At 52.8% G+C, this 20,007-nt stretch overlaps 1 protein-coding gene across 1 annotated transcript in view; it reads right to left on the reverse strand.

Moving 5' to 3' along the window:
* The window catches only part of LOC142907274 (uncharacterized), a 25,869-nt gene extending 17,855 nt beyond the window's left edge, over window positions 1–8,014 (reverse strand). The window contains exons 1-2 of the mRNA XM_076056579.1: window positions 7,819–8,014; window positions 3,847–4,088 (exon numbers count right to left, since the gene is read on the reverse strand). Of these exons, the coding sequence (XP_075912694.1) occupies window positions 3,847–3,918 (72 nt within the window). The 5' untranslated portion in view covers window positions 3,919–4,088; window positions 7,819–8,014. The remainder of the gene's footprint in view (window positions 1–3,846; window positions 4,089–7,818) is intronic.
* Window positions 8,015–20,007: the final 11,993 nt, after the last annotated feature.

The raw sequence follows: 20,007 nt of genomic DNA on the forward strand, positions 1-20,007 counted from the left end.
CTGTGGGTCTCTGTGTGAGTGAGTCTGTGGGTCTCTGTGTGAGTGAGTCTGTGGGTCTCTGTGTGAGTGAGTCTGTGGGTCTCTGTGTGAGTGAGTCTGTGGGTCTCTGTGTGAGTGAGTCTGTGGGTCTCTGTGTGGTGAGTTTGTGGGTCTCTGTGTGGTGAGTCTGTGGGTCTCTGTGTGAGTCTGTGGGTCTCTGTGTGAGTGAGTCTGTGGGTCTCTGTGTGAGTCTATGGGTCTCTGTGTGATGAGTCTATGGGTCTCTGTGTGAGTCTGTGGGTCTCTGTGTGGGTGAGTCTGTGGGTCTCTGTGTGGTGAGTCTGTGGGTCTCTGTGTGAGTGAGTCTGTGTGAGTCTGTGGGTCTCTGTGTGAGTGAGTCTGTGGGTCTCTGTGTGAGTGAGTCTGTGGGTCTCTGTGTGAGTGAGTCTGTGGGTCTCTGTGCGGTGAGTCTGTGGGTCTCTGTGTGAGTGAGTCTGTGGGTCTCTGTGTGAGTGAGTCTGTGGGTCTCTGTGTGGTGAGTCTATGGGTCTCTGTGTGGTGAGTCTATGGGTCTCTGTGCGAGTCTATGGGTCTCTGTGTGGTGAGTCTATGGGTCTCTGTGTGGGTGAGTCTGTGGGTCTCTGTGTGAGTCTGTGGGTCTCTGTGTGAGTGAGTCTATGGGTCTCTGTGTGAGTCTGTGGGTCTCTGTGCGGTGAGTCTATGGGTCTCTGTGTGAGTGAGTCTCTGTGTGGTGAGTCTATGGGTCTCTGTGTGGTGAGTCTATGGGTCTCTGTGTGAGTGAGCCTATGGGTCTCTGTGCGGTGAGTCTGTGGGTCTCTGCGTGAGTCTCTGCGTGAGTCTCTGCGTGAGCCTCTGCGTGAGTCTCTGCGTGAGTCTCTGCGTGAGTTTTGCTTGAGTCTCCGAGTCTCTGCGTGAGTCTCTGCGTGAGTCTCTGAGTCTCTGCGCGAGTCTCTGTGTGAGTCTCTGAGTCTCTGCTTGAGTCTCCGAGTCTCTGTGTGAGTCTCCGAGTCTCTGCGTGAGTCTCTGCGTGAGTCTCTGAGTTTCTGCGCGAGTCTCTGTGTGAGTCTCTGCTTGAGTCTCCGAGTCTCTGTGTGAGTCTCCGAGTCTCTGCGTGAGTCTCTGTGTGAGTCTCTGAGTCTCTGCGTGAGTTTCTGAGTCTCTACTTGAGTCTCCGAGTCTCTGTGTGAGTCTCCGAGTCTCTGCGTGAGTCTCCGAGTCTCTGCGTGAGTCTCTGCGTGAGTCTCTGCGTGAGTCTCTGTGTGAGTCTCTGCGTGAGTCTCTGCGTGAGTCTCTGAGTGAGTCTCTGAGTGAGTCTCTGAGTGAGTCTCTGAGTGAGTCTCTGTGTGAGTCTCTGAGTGAGTCTCTGTGTGAGTCTCTGTGTGAGTCTCTGCGAGAGTCTCTGTGTGAGTCTCTGTGTGAGTCTCTGTGTGAGTCTCTGTGTGAGTCTCTGCGTGAGTCTATGCGTGAGTCTCTGCGTGAGTCTCTGCGTGAGTCTCCGAGTCTCTGCGTGAGTCTCTGCGTGAGTCTCCGAGTCTCTGCGTGAGTCTCTGTGTGAGTCTCCGAGTCTCTGCGTGAGTCTCTGCGTGAGTCTCCGAGTCTCTGCGTGAGTCTCTGCGTGAGTCTCTGCGTGAGTCTCTGCGTGAGTCTCTGTGTGAGTCTCTGTGTGAGTCTCTGCGTCAGTCTCTGCGTGAGTCTCTGTGTGAGTCTCTGCGTGAGTCTCTGCGTGAGTCTCTGTGTGAGTCTCTGAGTCTCTGCTTGAGTCTCCGAGTCTCTGTGTGAGTCTCCGAGTCTCTGTGTGAGTCTCCGAGTCTCTGCGTGAGTCTCTGCGTGAGTCTCTGCGTGAGTCTCTGCGTGAGTCTCTGCGTGAGTCTCTGCGTGAGTCTCTGCGTGAGTCTCTGAGTGAGTCTCTGAGTGAGTCTCTGAGTGAGTCTCTGCTTGAGTCTCTGCTTGAGTCTCTGCTTGAGTCTCTGCTTGAGTCTCCGAGTCTCTGCGCGAGTCTCTGCGTGAGTCTCTGTGTGAGTCTCTGAGTCTCTGCTTGAGTCTCCGAGTCTCTGTGTGAGTCTCCGAGTCTCTGTGTGAGTCTCCGAGTCTCTGCGTGAGTCTCTGCGTGAGTCTCTGAGTCTCTGCGTGAGTCTCTGCGTGAGTCTCTGTGTCTCTGCGTGAGTCTCTGTGTGAGTCTCTGTGTGAGTCTCTGTGTGAGTCTCTGTGTGAGTCTCTGTGTGAGTCTCTGTGTGAGTCTCTGTGTGAGTCTCTGTGTGAGTCTCTGCGTGAGTCTCTGAGTGAGTCTCTGAGTGAGTCTCTGTGTGAGTCTCTGTGTGAGTCTCCGAGTCTCTGTGAGTCTCTGCGTGAGTCTCTGAGTGAGTCTCTGTGTGAGTCTCTGTGTGAGTCTCTGCGTGAGTCTCTGCGTGAGTCTCTGAGTGAGTCTCTGTGTGAGTCTCTGTGTGAGTCTCTGTGTGAGTCTCCGAGTCTCTGTGTGAGTCTTTGCGTGAGTCTCTGCGTGAGTCTCTGCGTGAGTCTCTGCGTGAGTCTCCGAGTCTCTGCGTGAGTCTCTGTGTGAGTCTCTGTGTGAGTCTCTGTGTGAGTCTCTGTGTGAGTCTCCGAGTCTCTGCGTGAGTCTCTGAGTCTCTGCGTGAGTCTCCGAGTCTCTGTGTGAGTCTCAGAGTCTCTGCGTGAGTCTCTGTGTGAGTCCGAGTCTCTGCGTGAGTCTCTGAGTCTCTGCGTGAGTCTCTGTGTGAGTCTCTGCGCGAGTCTCTGCGCGAGTCTCTGAGTCTCTGTGTGTCTCTGTGTGAGTCTCTGAGTCGTTGTGTGAGTCTCTGTGTGAGTCTCTGAGTCTCTGTGTGAGTCTCTGCGTCTCTGTGTGAGTCTCTGCGTCTCTGTGTGAGTCTCTGCGTGAGTCTCTGCGTGAGTCTCTGAGTGAGTGAGTCTCTGAGTGAGTCTCTGCGTGAGTCTCTGTGTGAGTCTCTGCGTGAGTCTCTGCGTGAGTCTCTGAGTGTGTGAGTCTCTGCGTGTGTGAGTCTCTGAGTGAGTCTCTGAGTGAGTCTCTGAGTGAGTCTCTGAGTGAGTCTCTGTGTGAGTCTCTGTGTGAGTCTCTGAGTGAGTCTCCGAGTGAGTCTCTGAGTGAGTCTCTGTGTGAGTCTCTGAGCGAGTCTCTGAGTGAGTCTCTGCGTGAGTCTCTGAGCGAGTCTCTGTGTGAGGCTCTGTGTGAGTCTCCGAGTCTCTGTGTGAGTCTCCGAGTCTCTGCGTGAGTCTCTGCGTGAGTCTCTGTGTGAGTCTCTGCGTCAGTCTCTGTGTGAGTCTCGCCACGCCATCACACAACCTTCCACCTTGGGAGACCTTCGACCTGGCCAAGTGTGGCTCCCCCCCCCCGCCACCATCACCTCCTCCACCCCCCCCCCCACCTCTTCAAAGCCACCGTTGCTCTTCGGCAGCCCCCCCATCATCTCTCCCCACCTCCCCCTGCCACCTTCCCCCCACCACCTTCCCCCCCCACCTCCCTGCCCCCCACTCCCCGCCCACCACTCCCCCCTCCTCCGCCCTCTCCCCCCAGTTCTCAACCAAATTTCCGCCAGCAAAATTCTCGCCTCCACCTCCTCCTCTACCTCCTCCTCTACCTCCTCCTCCTCCTCCTCTACCTCCTCTACCTCCTCCTCCTCTACCTCCTCCTCAAATTCTCACCGACCCACCAACGCTCCCGGCCCCCCCCACGGCTCATTAACGAGCCGCGTTCTCTTCAACCACAACACCGCCGCCATCACCGGCGCCATCACCACCGCCGCCATCACCGCCATCATCACCACCACCACCACCGCCACCATCCTCCCGGTCGCCCGTCGTGCTTTTACTGACTTTTGCACGGGGGTGGAGGGGCCGGCGAGACTCCGCGTGTGACGGGCGGACTTCCAGACGACGGCCTGTCATGGTTGTCGACGTTGTTGTTGTTGTCGTTGTTGTTGCTGTGCTGCCGTTGTTGTTGTTGTTGTCGTTGTTGTGGTGGTGGTGGTGGTCTCTCTCTCTCTCTCGCCCCCCCTCTCTCTTGCCCCCCCTCTCTCTCCAATGTCTCCCACCACTTATCTCAGTGGAGGAGTTCGCTTGACGCGGGGGGGTGGGGTGGGTGGGGTGGGTGGGGAGGGGTTTGGTTATTTAGCCCCCCACACACACACACACTGCCACCCTCGCCTCTGCGCGTGTCTCTCTCTCGCAGCACGTGTCTCTCTCTCGCAGCGCGTGTGTCTCTCTCTCTCTCTCTCTCAGAGACAGAGGCACCGGGGGTGGGTGTGGGGGGGGGGGGCCTGGCAGTGCCACCCAACGAGACCCTGACGGCACCCCGGTGTCGAGTTTGACGGCCTGGGGTCAAGCGAGCGAGCGCGGGGTCCTCCGACGAGCCCGTCGGGAGATTCACTTCCGCTTCCACCACCTCCTCCTCCTCTTCTCTCTCTCCTCCTCTTCCCCTGGAGGAGGAGGAGGAGGAGGGAGTTGTCTTCGGCCGATTCCCGTCTCGTCAAGAGCGTTTCCGGAAGCCTCCGCCGAGCGGATCACGATCGGGCTCTGGTTTTTTTTTAATTTTTTCCCCGCGTTTTGAAACCTCCCCGCGCCCGCCCCCTTTCACTCTGCCACCAAATCCAGATTTCTCACTTCTCCAGGAGGTGGCGGTTGTGGAGAGCAGGATGGGGGGTGGTGGTGAGGGGGCATGGGGGTCCAGTGGGTGGGTGGGTGGGCGTCGAGAGAGAGAGAGGGGGGGGGCGATTGTTTTTGGTTGAGTGGTGATGATGGTGATGATGGTGGTGTTGGTTCAAAGATTATCCCCGAATTTCGTTACACACACACACAGAGAGAGAGATAATATAAAAATGGTTTTGCTTCCGTTCGTGGGCAACAGCGGCCGACTGCTGATGGAGACAGAGTAGAGACGCCACGCACCACACCGCACCACACACCGCACCACGCACACCACACCACACCACGCACACCACACCCATTACTAAGCTCCGGAATTGACAAGGCCGGAGGCGACATCAGCATCAAGGCAAAAAACCCGGCAACACCCCGGCCAGCGTAGCGGCGGAAGCGGCAGGATGGCAAAGGTGTGTGCCCAGGCCGGCTTCAACAAAACCATCATCATCATCATGAGTAACATCATCATCATCATTATGAGTAACATCATCATCATCATGAGTAACATCATCATCATCATGAGTAACATCATCATCATCATCATGAGTAACATCATCATGAGTAACATCATCATCATGAGTAACATCATCATCATCATGAGTAACATCATCATCATCATGAGTAACATCATCATGAGTAACATCATCATCATCATGGGCATCATCATTATCATCATCATGGCCATCATCATCATCAGTAACATCATCATCATCATCATGGGCATCATCATTATCATCATCATGGCCATCATCATCATCAGTAACATCATCATCATGGGCATCATCATTATCATCATCATGGCCATCATCATTATCATCATCATTATCATCATTATCATCATCATCATTGCCACCATCATCATGGCCATCATCATCATCATGGCCATCATCATTATCATCATCATGGCCATCATCATTATCATCATCATCATGGCCACCATCATGGCCATCATCATCATGGCCATCATCATTATCACCATGGCCACCATCATGGCCATCATCATCATCATGGCAATCATCATTATCATCATCATCATGGGCACCGTCATCGGCACCACGGTACGACCAAACTTAGACGAACGATCGCCTCTAACAGACTGTTTGGGTGGGTAGGGGGGGTAAAGGCTGCGAGTCGTAGCGACTAGCATTACCTGTGCAGGCTACCGGCACTGTGGCTACATACACAGAGGGGGTGGGTGGCCAGCACCACCACCACGCCCGGCCGCCTTTGTCTCTCCCCCCAGCGGCCAGTGCTAGTGAGACACTGGGTAGTGAGACACTGGGTGGTGAGACACTGGGTGGTGAGACACTGCTAATTAGACACTGGGTGGTGAGACACTGGGTAGTGAGACACTGGGTAGTGAGACACTGGGTAGTGAGACACTGGGTAGTGAGACACTGGGTAGTGAGACACTGGGTAGTGAGACACTGCTAATTAGACACTGGGTAGTGAGACACTGCTAATTAGACACTGCGTAGTGAGACACTGGGTAGTGAGACACTGGGTAGTGAGACACTGGGTGGTGAGACACTGGGTGGTGAGACACTGGGTAGTGAGACACTGCTAATTAGACACTGGGTAGTGAGACACTGGGTAGTGAGACACTGCTAGTGAGACACTGGGTGGTGAGACACTGGGTAGTGAGACACTGGGTAGTGAGACACTGCTAGTGAGACACTGGGTGGTGAGACACTGGGTAGTGAGACACTGGGTAGTGAGACACTGGTAGTGAGACACTGCTAGTGAGACACTGGGTAGTGAGACACTGGCTAGTGAGACACTGGGTAGTGAGACACTGCTAATTAGACACTGGGTAGTGAGACACTGCTAATTAGACACTGCGTAGTGAGACACTGGGTAGTGAGACACTGGGTAGTGAGACACTGGGTAGTGAGACACTGGGTAGTGAGACACTGCTAATTAGACACTGGGTGGTGAGACACTGCTAATTATACACTGGGTGGTGAGACACTGGGTAGTGAGACACTGCTAATTAGACACTAGGTGGTGAGACACTGCTAGTGAGACACTGGGTAGTGAGACACTGGGTAGTGAGACACTGGGTAGTGAGACACTGGGTAGTGAGACACTGGGTAGTGTGACACTGGGTAGTGAGACACTGGGTAGTGAGACACTGCTAGTAAGACACTGGGTAGTGAGACACTGGCTAGTGAGACACTGGGTAGTGAGACATTGCTAGTGAGACACTGGGTGGTGAGACACTGCTAATTTGACACTGGGTGGTGAGACACTGCTAGTGAGACACTGGGTGGTGAGACACTGGGTGGTGAGACACTGGGTAGTGAGACACTGCTAGTGAGACACTGCTAGTGAAACACTGGGTGGTGAGACACTGCTAATTAAGACACTGGGTAGTGAGACACTGCTAGTGAGACACTGGGTGGTGAGACACTCCTAATTAAGACACTGCTAATTAAGCCACTGGGTAGTGAGACACTGCTAATTTGACACTGGGTGGTGAGACACTGGGTGGTGAGACACTGCTAATTAGACACTGGGTGGTGAGACACTGGCTAGTGAGACACTGGCTAGTGAGACACTGGGTGGTGAGACACTGGCTAGTGAGACACTGGCTCCAGAGAGACCAGGCTCTAGAGAGAGCTGCTGTGTCCGGATGTGTCCCAATCATCATCAAGAGACAATGCATCGTCACCACGCTGTCTCAGCAATGTCTCTTCGCGTTTGTCTAGCTCGCCACAGGGCTATGCGGCGAACGCAGCGACACATGAATAACCTTGCAAAAAGGGCTTTCAGTTCGGTGCCTTAAACGTCTTTAACGCGTCCCCTGCAATGAACAATTGTTATATATTTTTTGTTGTTTTAATATATAGTGGTGTCGTGCACAGCAGTCGACGCATTTGTCCTCAACGTATCGAAGATCAACGATTTAAAACGGGGGGGGGAAAAAAAACCGACGGGCTAATCACGAAGCTGTTTTGTTTGTTTGGTTGTTGTTGTTATTGTTGACCGCACAAACGAACAACCATAATGGAAAACAAAACCAAAAGATACATTTCTTTTGTGTTTGCAAAGTGTGTCCAGAGAAAAATTAACAAACATTTAATTGAAGAAAATTTTTTTTTTTTAGCACAAACACCGCAAAAGATCGCGAGGCTCCTGGGTTACCTCCTCGCCTGGAGCGCCAACGCCGCCGCCGCTGTCTCGGTTGTTGTTAAATGTTGTTGTTGCTTGTTGTTGGTCTTCTTTAAATAAACAAACTACTCAGAGCCGAGGGTGGAGAGAGCCGCTTCGCGCCAACCGCGGCGACCATCACCACCACGGGCCCACGCTGCCGGAAGTGTAGGCCGCAACTCGCCGGACGTGACGTATATCCGCACGGCGGGGCGGGGCGGGGCTCTCACATGTGCGGGGGGAGGGGGGTGGTGGTTCCTCTACTTACGAACGCGCGGGTTGGTGGGGTGGGGTGATGAGACTCCTCCGCTTACGAACGCTCAAAACTTACCCACCGTCACACACAACCACAACAATCACCACCACTAACCACCAATCACCACAATTACCCACCACCACAATCACCACCCACCACCACAATCGCCACCCACCACCCACCACCGCCAATCACCACCGACCACCACAACCACTACCCACCACCACCACTACCCACCACCACCACTACCCACCACCACCACTACCCACCACCACCACTACTCACCACCACTACCACCACCACCACTACCCACCACCACCACCACCCACCACCACCACCACCCACCATCACACCACCACCACCACTACCCACCACCACCACCACCACCACACCACCACCACCACCACACCACCACCACCCACCACCACCACCACCACCCACCACCACCACCACACCACCACCACTACCGACCACCACCACCCACCACCACCACCACCCACCACCACCACCACACCACCACCACTACCCACCACCACCCACCACCACCACTACCACTACCCACCACCACCCACCACCACCACCACTACCACCACTACCACTACCACCACCACCACTACCACCACCACTACCACCATTACCACTACCACCACCACACCATCACCACTACCACCACCACCATCACCACACCACCACCACTACCACCACCCACCACAACCACTAACCACCACCACCACCCACCACTACCCACCACCACCACTACCACCACTACCACCACCACACCACCACCACCACCGCCACTACCACCACCACCACTACCCACCACCACCACTACCCACCACCACCACTACCCACCACCACCACACCACCACCCACCACCCCCACCACCACCACCCCCACCACCACCACACCACCACAACCACCACCACTACCCACCACCACCACACCACCACCACTACCACCACCACTACCACCACCACCACTACCCACCACCACCACTACCACCACCACCACTACCACCACCACTACCACCACCACTACTACTACCACCACCACCACTACCCACCTCCACCAACAACAACCTCCATTCGCCACTAAGTGGCGGTGACGTCACCACGACGCTTGTGCCAGGCCACGTGCACCTTGAGGCCACCACGTGAAGTGTCGAACGCCCGCTGGGCAGGAGGTCACGGGGCAGACCCAGCAGGTGCCACGGGTCCACTGACTGAGATGACTACTGGCTGATAGTTTCACAGTTCCATTTATTGTTGGTATAGCCCCTGTGAGCCATTCGGCTCTTGAATCGAGTGCAACCGTAACAAACAAACAAACACAAAAACACGAGCAAGAAAAACATCTTAAAGTGACTACTTTGTGTGACTGTGCAAACAGAAAATCCAGGAAAAAAACATCAAAATATTCCTGAAATAGCACCGTACACCAAGGCTGTGTGCAAAAATCCCAGTGGGATACAAGTCAAACAACAACAACAACAACCACAAGACAACATAGATTAAGGCCATCAGTCTAACTCCGTACTACAACAACAACCACCACAAGACAACTTAGATTAAGGCCATCAGTCTAACTCCGTTACTACAACAACCACAAGACAACTTAGATTAAGGCCATCAGTCTAACTCCGTTACTACAACAACAACCACAAGACAACTTAGATTAAGGCCATCAGTCTAACTCCGTACTACAACAACAACAACAACCACAAGACAACTTATATTAAGGCCATCAGTCTAACTCTGTACTACAACAACAACCACCACAAGACAACTTAGATTAAGGCCATCAGTCTAACTCCGTACTACAACAACAACCACCACAAGACAACTTAGATTAAAGCCATCAGTCTAACTCCGTACTACAACAACAACCACCACAAGACAACTTATATTAAGGCCATCAGTCTAACTCCGTACTACAACAACAACCACAAGACAACTTAGATTAAGGCCATCAGTCTAACTCCGTACTCCAATAAACAAAAACATGGCCAAACCAAAAAACTTTTAGAAATCACCAAAATAAAGCCATAAATGCAATGTAACAGTGATCATAGGGACTGTGACCGAATTTTTTTCAACAATAAACTACATAAATAACATGTAACACCAAACCCTGGAGCCACAGCTGGCTGCATGAGTTACTCCACAACAACAGAAGCATCGGTCGGAGTATCACATTTTTCAATGCACCTTTAAGATCCGCACACTAAATCAAAATACAGATCATACTTTGCAGCGGTCATCCGGAGCGAAAACATTTTATTTTATTTTAGGCCACTGAATAGCAGTGGCAGCTAGGGGTGTACAACTCCTCTAGAGCAGTTTTGAGTGAAGATCTCATAGGTAGCGTTTCAAGTTTATTGGCAATAGCATTCCAGACCCTGGGGGCATCAACAGCAAAGGCCCTTCCTCCGGTTTGTGTACGGCAATAGGGAATGTGAAGCTGGTAAATGAGCGAAGACCTGAGGTCAAATTTTGTTTCTTTGAAACAGAGAGGAGATTCAGCAGCAGGTAGTCTGCGGATTTTTTTTGTGCCAACCCGCTGTGCTTTAGCCACCCGGCGCTCCGCTCGTTGTTGTGAGCGTCGCTCCTCAGCCCTCCGTTGTTGTTGGAGGGCGACTGCCTCCAACTGCCCAGTGGCAGCGTCCTTCACGAGCCTCCTCCACAGAGGCCGATCTTGACACCGCTGGTACCAGTCATCGGCAAGTCCACTCAGCTCCACGTCCTCCTGTACCACATCACTCCATCTCTTCTCTAGCCCGTGCCGCGCCCGTTTAGCCCCCTCGATCCGGCCGAACAAAAGCTGTTTCGGCATGCGGTGGCTGGGCATGCGGGCTACATGACCCAGCACTGACTCACACATATCATGCACTGACTCGCTCATCATGCGCTTACTCACTCATCATACACTCGCACAACCACTGACCCATTCACTCATCATACACAGGTTCACTCATCATACACAGGTTCACTCATCGTGTGCTGACTTGCTCACACATCATACACTCACTCACACATCATACACTCACTCATCATACACTCACTCATCATACACTCACTCATCATACACTCACTCATACATCATACACTGACTCACTCATCATGCACTGACTAACACATCATACACTCACTCACACATCATACACTGACTCATACATCATACACTCACTCACTCATCATACACTCACTCACTCATACACTCACTCACACATCATACACTGACTCACTCACACATCATACACTCACTCACACATCATACACTCACTCACTCATCATACACTCACTCACTCATACACTCACTCACACATCATACACTCACTCACTCATCATACACTGACTCACACATCATACACTCACTCACTCATCATACACTCACTCACACATCATACTCACTCAGACATCATACACTGACTCACTCACACATCATACACTGACTTACTCATCATACACTGACTCACTCACACATCATACACTGACTCACTCACACATCATACACTCACTCACTCATCATACACTCACACATCATACACTCACTCACACATCATAGACTCACTCACACATCATACACTCACTCACTCACACATCATACACTCACACATCATACACTCACTCACACATCATACACTCACACATCATACACTGACTCACTCACACATCATACACTCACTCACACATCATACACTCACTCACACATCATTCACTGACTCACTCACACTACCACTGACTCACTCACACATCATACACTGACTCACTCACACATCATACACTGACTCACTCACACATCATACACTCACTCACTCACACATCATCCACTGACTCACTCACACATCATACACTGACTCACTCACACATCATACACTGACTCACTCACACATCATACACTGACTCACTCACACATCATACACTGATTCACTCACACATCATACACTGACTCACTCACACATCATACACTGACTCACTCACACATCATACACTCACTCACACTACCACTGACTCACTCACACATCATCCACTGACTCACTCACACATCATACACTGACTCACTCACACATCATACACTGACTCACTCACACATCATACACTGACTCACTCACACATCATACACTGACTCACTCACACATCATACACTGACTCACTCACACATACACTGACTCACTCACACATCATACACTGACTCACTCACACATCATACACTCACTCACACTACCACTGACTCACTCACACATCATACACTGACTCACTCACACATCATACACTGACTCACTCACACATCATACACTGACTCACTCACACATCATACACTCACTCACACTACCACTGACTCACTCACACATCATACACTGACTCACTCACACATCATACACTGACTCACTCACACATCATACACTGACTCACTCACACATCATACACTGACTCACTCACACATCATACACTGACTCACTCACACATCATACACTGACTCACTCACACATCATACACTGACTCACTCACACATCATACACTCACTCACTCATCACTCACTCACTCATCATACACTCACTCACACATCATAGACTCACTCACACATCATACACTGACTCACTCACACATCATACACTGACTCACTCACACATCATGCACTGACTCACTCACACATCATGCACTGGGAGTGTTGTTCTGCCAGCTACGGCTGCAGGTTTGTGTCGTACGTGTTATGTTCATCGTTTATTGTTACATTTAAAAATCACAGTTCCTATGATTACTGTTGTTACATTGTTTTTGTAGCTTTATTTTGGTGATTCGAAAACACATGGTTAATCTAAATTGTCTCGTGGTTGTTGTTGTTGGCTTGCACCACATTGTGGTTTTTGCACAGAGCGTTTTAAATAAGTATTTCTTTTTTCGCGTGGAAAATTTTGCCGGTTGATTTCCAGGATGTTTCTGTAGCGCGTCGTCCCTTGGGGTGTTCTGTGTTCAAATTGTCGCGGTAGCACCCGGCTCAAGGGCCGCATGGCTCACAGGGCTATACACCCAACGCGTGGAACTTGAAAACTCGAAAACTACCACCAACACTACCCACCACCAACACTACCCACCACCAACACTACCCACCACCAACACTACCCACCAACACTCATCACCCACCACCAACACTACCCACCACCAACACTACCCACCACCACCACTACCCACCACCACTACCCACCACCACCACTACCCACCACCAACACTACCCACCACCAACACTACCCACCACCAACACTACCCACCACCAACACTACCCACCAACACTCATCACCCATCACCACCACTACCCACCACCACCACCACCACCCACCACCACCACCAATCACCATCAACACTACCCACCACCACCACTACCCACCACCAACACTACCCACCACCAACACTACCCACCAACACTCATCACCCATCACCACCACTACCCACCAACACTACCCACCACCAACACCACCCACCACCAACACCACCCACTACCACCACCACCCATCACCACCACCAATCACCATCACTACCCACAACCACCGCCACCACCACCCATCACCACCACCACCCACCACCAACACTACCCACCACAACTAGCCACCACCACCCATCACCACTACCCATCACCAACACTACCCACCACCACCGCCACCCACCACCACCACCCACCACCACCACTATCCAACACTACCCACCACCACCACCCACAACCTCCACCCACCACCGCCACTACCCACCACCACCACCCACAACCACCACCCACCACCGCCACAATCACCACCACCATCACCACTACTACCCACCGCCACTACCCACCACCACCACCCACAACCACCACCCACCGCCACTACCCACCACCACCCACAACCACCACCCACCACCACCACCACCTCCACCCACCACCCACCACCCACCACCATCACCACCACCACCACCACCACCCACCACCACCACCCACCACCACCCACCATCACCACCACCACCACCACCACCCACCATCACCACCACCACCACAACCCACCACCACCTCCACCCACCACCACCACCACCCACCACCACCCACCACCGCCACAATCACCACCACCATCACCACCACCACTACGACCCACCGCCACTACCCACCACCACCCACAACCACCACCCACCACCACCACCCACCACCCACCACTACCCACCACCACCACCACCCACCACCACCACCACCCACCACCACCACCCACCACCACCATCACCACCACCACCCACCACCACCCACCACCACCACCACCACCCACCACCACCACCCACCACCCACCACTCACCACCACCCACCACCATCACCACCACCCACCACCACCACTACCACCCACCACCATCACCACCACTATCCACCACCACCACCACCCACCACCACCTACGTGATGACTTTACCCTAAGAAATAAAGACTATGGATTCCTGCAGTCACGACAGCTTCAGATCAAGATCGGGCCCCGTGTTGTTATTTTTGTTTTACTATCTATCGCGGCATGAGAAACAATTTCGATTTGAATCTTTCGTGACTGCTAGGATCCACTCTCTTTGGTTCTATTGGGTAAAGTCACCACGTAGGTAAAAAAAATTAAAATAACAAAAAATCACGACGTTTCGGCCACAACACAAGCGGCCTTCATCAGGTGAAGGGAGCAGACTGTCTCGAGGACAGCGCTGGAGCGTGGCAGCCTGGTCCCTTCACCTGATGAAGGCCGCTTGTGTTGTGGCCGAAACGTCGTGATTTTTGTTATTTGTTTGTCGCGTGACGTCACCCGTCAAGCTTCGTGACGTCATCTCGCGGTGCACGTGCTGGAGCGGGCAGGTGGTTCGTGCGCGATGACGTCAACGCGCAGCGGAAGCGTTGTGGACAGGCGGTGTGGATGTGCGTGATGACGTCATCGCGCGGCCGTGATGTGGGGGTCAGGACGTGTGTGCGGATATACGTCAACGCGCAGCGGATGTTAAGTGGGGACAGCGTGTGTGTGGGATGACGTCATCGCGCCGCGGAAAGGGATGTGTGGGTCGGACGCGTGAGCGATTACGTCATCGTGCAGCGGAAGTGTTGGGCTTCCGACCTTTCAGCGAAATGACGTCATCGCACAGCGGACGTGATGTGGTAGGGGCGTGTGTGTTAGATGACGTCATCACGTAGCGGACGTCATGTAGTTAGGACGTGTGTGCGCGATGACGTCACCGCGCCCTCTCATTTCAAAGGTCTCCACCCCGCTGACAATTCCACGTTCTCATGGCGGGTTCCAGGTTCACGAACTGACGTCTCGCTAGTGCAGTGTCTCACTACCCAGTGTCTCACTAGCAGTGTCTCACTAGCAGTGTCTCACTACCCAGTGTCTCACTACCCAGTGTCTCACTACCCAGTGTCTCACTAGCAGTGTCTCACTACCAATTGTCTCACTACCCAGTGTCTCACTACCCAGTGTCTCACCACCCAGTGTCTCACTACCCTGTGTCTCACCACCCAGTGTCTCACTTCCAATTGTCTCACTACCCAGTGTCTCACTAGCAGTGTCTCACTAGCAGTGTCTCACTACCCAGTGTCTCACTACCCAGTGTCTCACTACCAGTGTCTCACCACCAGTGTCTCACTACCCAGTGTCTCACTAGCAGTGTCTCACCACCCAGTGTCTCACTACCCAGTGTCTCACTAGCAGTGTCTCACTAGCAGTGTCTCACTACCCAGTGTCTCACTACCCAGTGTCTCACTACCAGTGTCTCACCACCAGTGTCTCACTACCCAGTGTCTCACTAGCAGTGTCTCACCACCCAGTGTCTCACTACCCAGTGTCTCACTAGCAGTGTCTCACTAGCAGTGTCTCACCACCCAGTGTCTCACTACCCAGTGTCTCACTTCCCAGTGTCTCACTAGCAGTGTCTCACCACCCAGTGTCTCACTAGCAGTGTCTCACTACCCAGTGTCTCACCACCCAGTGTCTCACTACCTAGTGTCTCACTAGCAGTGTCTCACTACCCAGTGTCTCACCACCCAGTGTCTCACCACCCAGTGTCTCACTACCCAGTGTCTCACCACCCAGTGTCTCACTAGCAGTGTCTCACTTCCCAGTGTCTCACTAGCAGTGTCTCACCACCCAGTGTCTCACTACCCAGTGTCTCACTCCCCAGTGTCTCACTACCCAGTGTCTCACTAGCAGTGTCTCTGTACCAGTGTCTCACTACCCAGTGTCTCACTACCCAGTGTCTCACTAGCAGTGTCTCACTACCCAGTGTCTCACTACCCTGTGTCTCACTACCCAGTGTCTCACTAGCAGTGTCTCACTAGCAGTGTCTCACCACCCAGTGTCTCACTACCCAGTGTCTCACTAGCAGTGTCTCACTAGCAGTGTCTCACCACCCAGTGTCTCACCACCCAGTGTCTCACTACCCAGTGTCTCACCACCCAGTGTCTCACTACCCAGTGTCTCACTACCCAGTGTCTCACTAGCAGTGTCTCACCACCCAGTGTCTCACCACCCAGTGTCTCACTAGCGGTGTCTCACTACCCAGTGTCTCACTACCCAGTGTCTCACTAGCAGTGTCTCACTACCCTGTGTCTCACTACCCAGTGTCTCACTAGCAGTGTCTCACTACCCAGTGTCTCACTACCCAGTGTCTCACCCCCCAGTGTCTCACTACCCAGTGTCTCACTACCCAGTGTCCACTACCCAGTGTCTCACGCAATGTCTCACCACCAGTGTCTCACTACCCAGTGTCTCACTACCCAGTGTCTCACTAGCAGTGTCTCACTAGCAGTGTCTCACTACCAATTGCCTCACTACCCAGTGTCTCACTAGCAGTGTCTCACCACCCAGTGTCTCACTAGCAGTGTCTCACTACCCAGTGTCTCACTACCAGTGTCTCACTACCCAGTGTCTCACTAGCAGTCTCTCACTAGCAGTGTCTCACCACCCAGTGTCTCACTACCCAGTGTCTCACTAGCAGTGTCTCACCACCCAGTGTCTCACTAGCAGTGTCTCACTGCCCAGTGTCTCACCACCCAGTGTCTCACTACCCAGTGTCTCACTAGCAGTGTCTCACCACCCAGTGTCTCACTACCCAGTGTCTCACTAGCAGTGTCTCACTAGCAGTGTCTCACTACCCAGTGTCTCACTGCCCAGTGTCTCACCACCCAGTGTCTCACTACCCAGTGTCTCACTAGCAGTGTCTCACCACCCAGTGTCTCACCACCCAGTGTCTCACCACCCAGTGTCTTACTACCCAGTGTCTCATTAGCAGTGTCTCACTAGCAGTGTCTCACCACCCAGTGTCTCACCACCTAGTGTCTCACTACCCAGTGTCTCACTAGCAGTGTCTCACCACCCAGTGTCTCACTACCCAGTGTCTCACTACCCAGTGTCTCACCACCCAGTGTCTCACTACCTAGTGTCTCACTAGCAGACTCACTACCCAGTGTCTCACTACCCAGTGTCTCACCACCCAGTGTCTCACCACCCAGTGTCTCACTACCCAGTGTCTCACCACCCAGTGTCTCACTAGCAGTGTCTCACTACCCAGTGTCTCACTACCCAGTGTCTCACTAGCACTGTCTCACTACCCAGTGTCTCACTTCCCAGTGTCTCACTAGCAGTGTCTCACCACCCAGTGTCTCACTACCCAGTGTCTCACTCCCCAGTGTCTCACTACCCAGTGTCTCACTAGCAGTGTCTCTGTACCAGTGTCTCACTACCCAGTGTCTCACTACCCAGTGTCTCACTACCCAGTGTCTCACTACCCAGTGTCTCACTAGCAGTGTCTCACTACCCAGTGTCTCACTTCCCTGTGTCTCACTACCCAGTGTCTCACTAGCAGTGTCTCACCACCCAGTGTCTCACTAGCAGTGTCTCACCACCCAGTGTCTCACTAGCAGTGTCTCACTAGCAGTGTCTCACCACCCAGTGTCTCACTAGCAGTGTCTCACCACCCATTGTCTCACTACCCAGTGTCTCACTACCCAGTGTCTCACTTCCCAGTGTCTCACTACCCAGTGTCTAATTAGCAGTGTCTCACTACCCAGTGTCTCACTAGCAGTGTCTCACCACCCAGTGTCTAATTAGCAGTGTCTCACTACCCAGTGTCTCACTAGCAGTGTCTCACCACCCAGTGTCTAATTAGCAGTGTCTCACTACCCAGTGTCTCACTAGCAGTGTCTCACTACCCAGTGTCTCACTACCCAGTGTCTCACTACCCAGTGTCTCACCACCCAGTGTCTCACTACCCAGTGTCTCACTACCAGTGTCTCACTACCCGTGTCTCACTACCCAGTGTCTCACTACCCAGTGTCTCACCCCCCAGTGTCTCACTCCCCAGTGTCTCACTACCCAGTGTCTCACTACCCAGTGTCCACTACCCAGTGTCTCACGCAGTGTCTCACCACCAGTGTCTCACTACCCAGTGTCTCACTAGCAGTGTCTTTCTAACAGTGTCTCACTACCCAGTGTCTCACCACCCAGTGTCTCACTACCCAGTGTCTCACTAGCAGTGTCTCACCACCCAGTGTCTCACTACCCAGTGTCTCACTACCCAGTGTCTCACTAGCAGTGTCTCACTAGCAGTGTCTCACTACCAATTGCCTCACTACCCAGTGTCTCACTACCAGTGTCTCACTAGCAGTGTCTCACTACCCAGTGTCTCACTACCCAGTGTCTCACTAGCAGTGTCTCACTAGCAGTGTCTCACTACCCAGTGTCTCACTACCCAGTGTCTCACTAGCAGTGTCTCACTACCCAGTGTCTCACTACCAGTGTCTCACTACCCAGTGTCTCACTAGCAGTGTCTCACTACCCAGTGTCTCACTAGCAGTGCCTCACTACCCAGTGTCTCACTAGCAGTGTCTCACTAGCAGTGTCTCACTACCCAGTGTCTCACCACCCAGTGTTTCACTACCCATTTTCTCACTACCCAGTGTCTCACTAGCAGTGTCTCACCACCCAGTGTCTCACTACCCAGTGTCTCATTACCCAGTGTCTCACTAGCAGTGTCTCACTACCCAGTGTCTCACTACCCAGTGTCTCACCATCCAGTGTCTCACTAGCAGTGTCTCACTAGCAGTGTCTCACTACCCAGTGTCTCACTACCCAGTGTCTCACTAGCAGTGTCTCACTACCCGTGTCTCACTACCCAGTGTCTCACCACCCAGTGTCTCACTACCCAGTGTCTCACTACCCAGTGTCTCACTAGCAGTGTCTCACTACCCAGTGTCTCACTACCCAGTGTCTCACCACCCAGTGTCTCACTAGCAGTGTCTCACTAGCAGTGTCTCACCACCCAGTGTCTCACTAGCAGTGTCTCACTAGCAGTGTCTCACTACCCAGTGTCTCACCACCCAGTGTCTCACTACCCAGTGTCTCACCACCCAGTGTCTCACTACCCAGTGTCAGATCGGAGAACAACGCCACAAGTTAACCAGTACAGGGACAATGCAACACGAATCACAGTATTTATAGCTGATACTTTCTTGCCACTCATCAAAATATAAGAATTGGTGCTTGCCCTTTCTGGCCATAATAAAACAGCGGTTAAGGCAGAGATAATAATTTTCTAAACTGAACCACGTGACTTTGTTTTAACTTCAGAGGTTCGTTCAACGTCACGAGGTTTTACGCTTTGCCTTAATGATCTGCCAGGTACTCATTCATTCGACACGTGCAGTTAGTTTGCTGGAGGGCGAATGCCAAGGTGCACCTAGCCTGGCACTGCCCGGTAGTAATGTCCTTCGCTGGGGCTGGTCATCGGCAAGTCCACTCAGCTCCATCTCCTCTCTAGCTCGTGTCACTCACTCACTCACTCACCCACGCACTCACTCACTCACCCACCCACTCACCCACCCACTCACTCACCTACTCACTCATCCACTCACTCATTCACTCACTCACCCACTCACTCAGCCACTCATCCACTCACCC

The sequence above is a fragment of the Petromyzon marinus genome, chromosome 76 (assembly GCF_048934315.1).
Source record: "Petromyzon marinus isolate PM22_M1 ecotype Great Lakes invasive population chromosome 76, UKy_Petmar_22M1.pri1.0, whole genome shotgun sequence".
In the NCBI taxonomy this organism is placed as follows: Eukaryota; Metazoa; Chordata; class Hyperoartia; order Petromyzontiformes; family Petromyzontidae; genus Petromyzon; species Petromyzon marinus.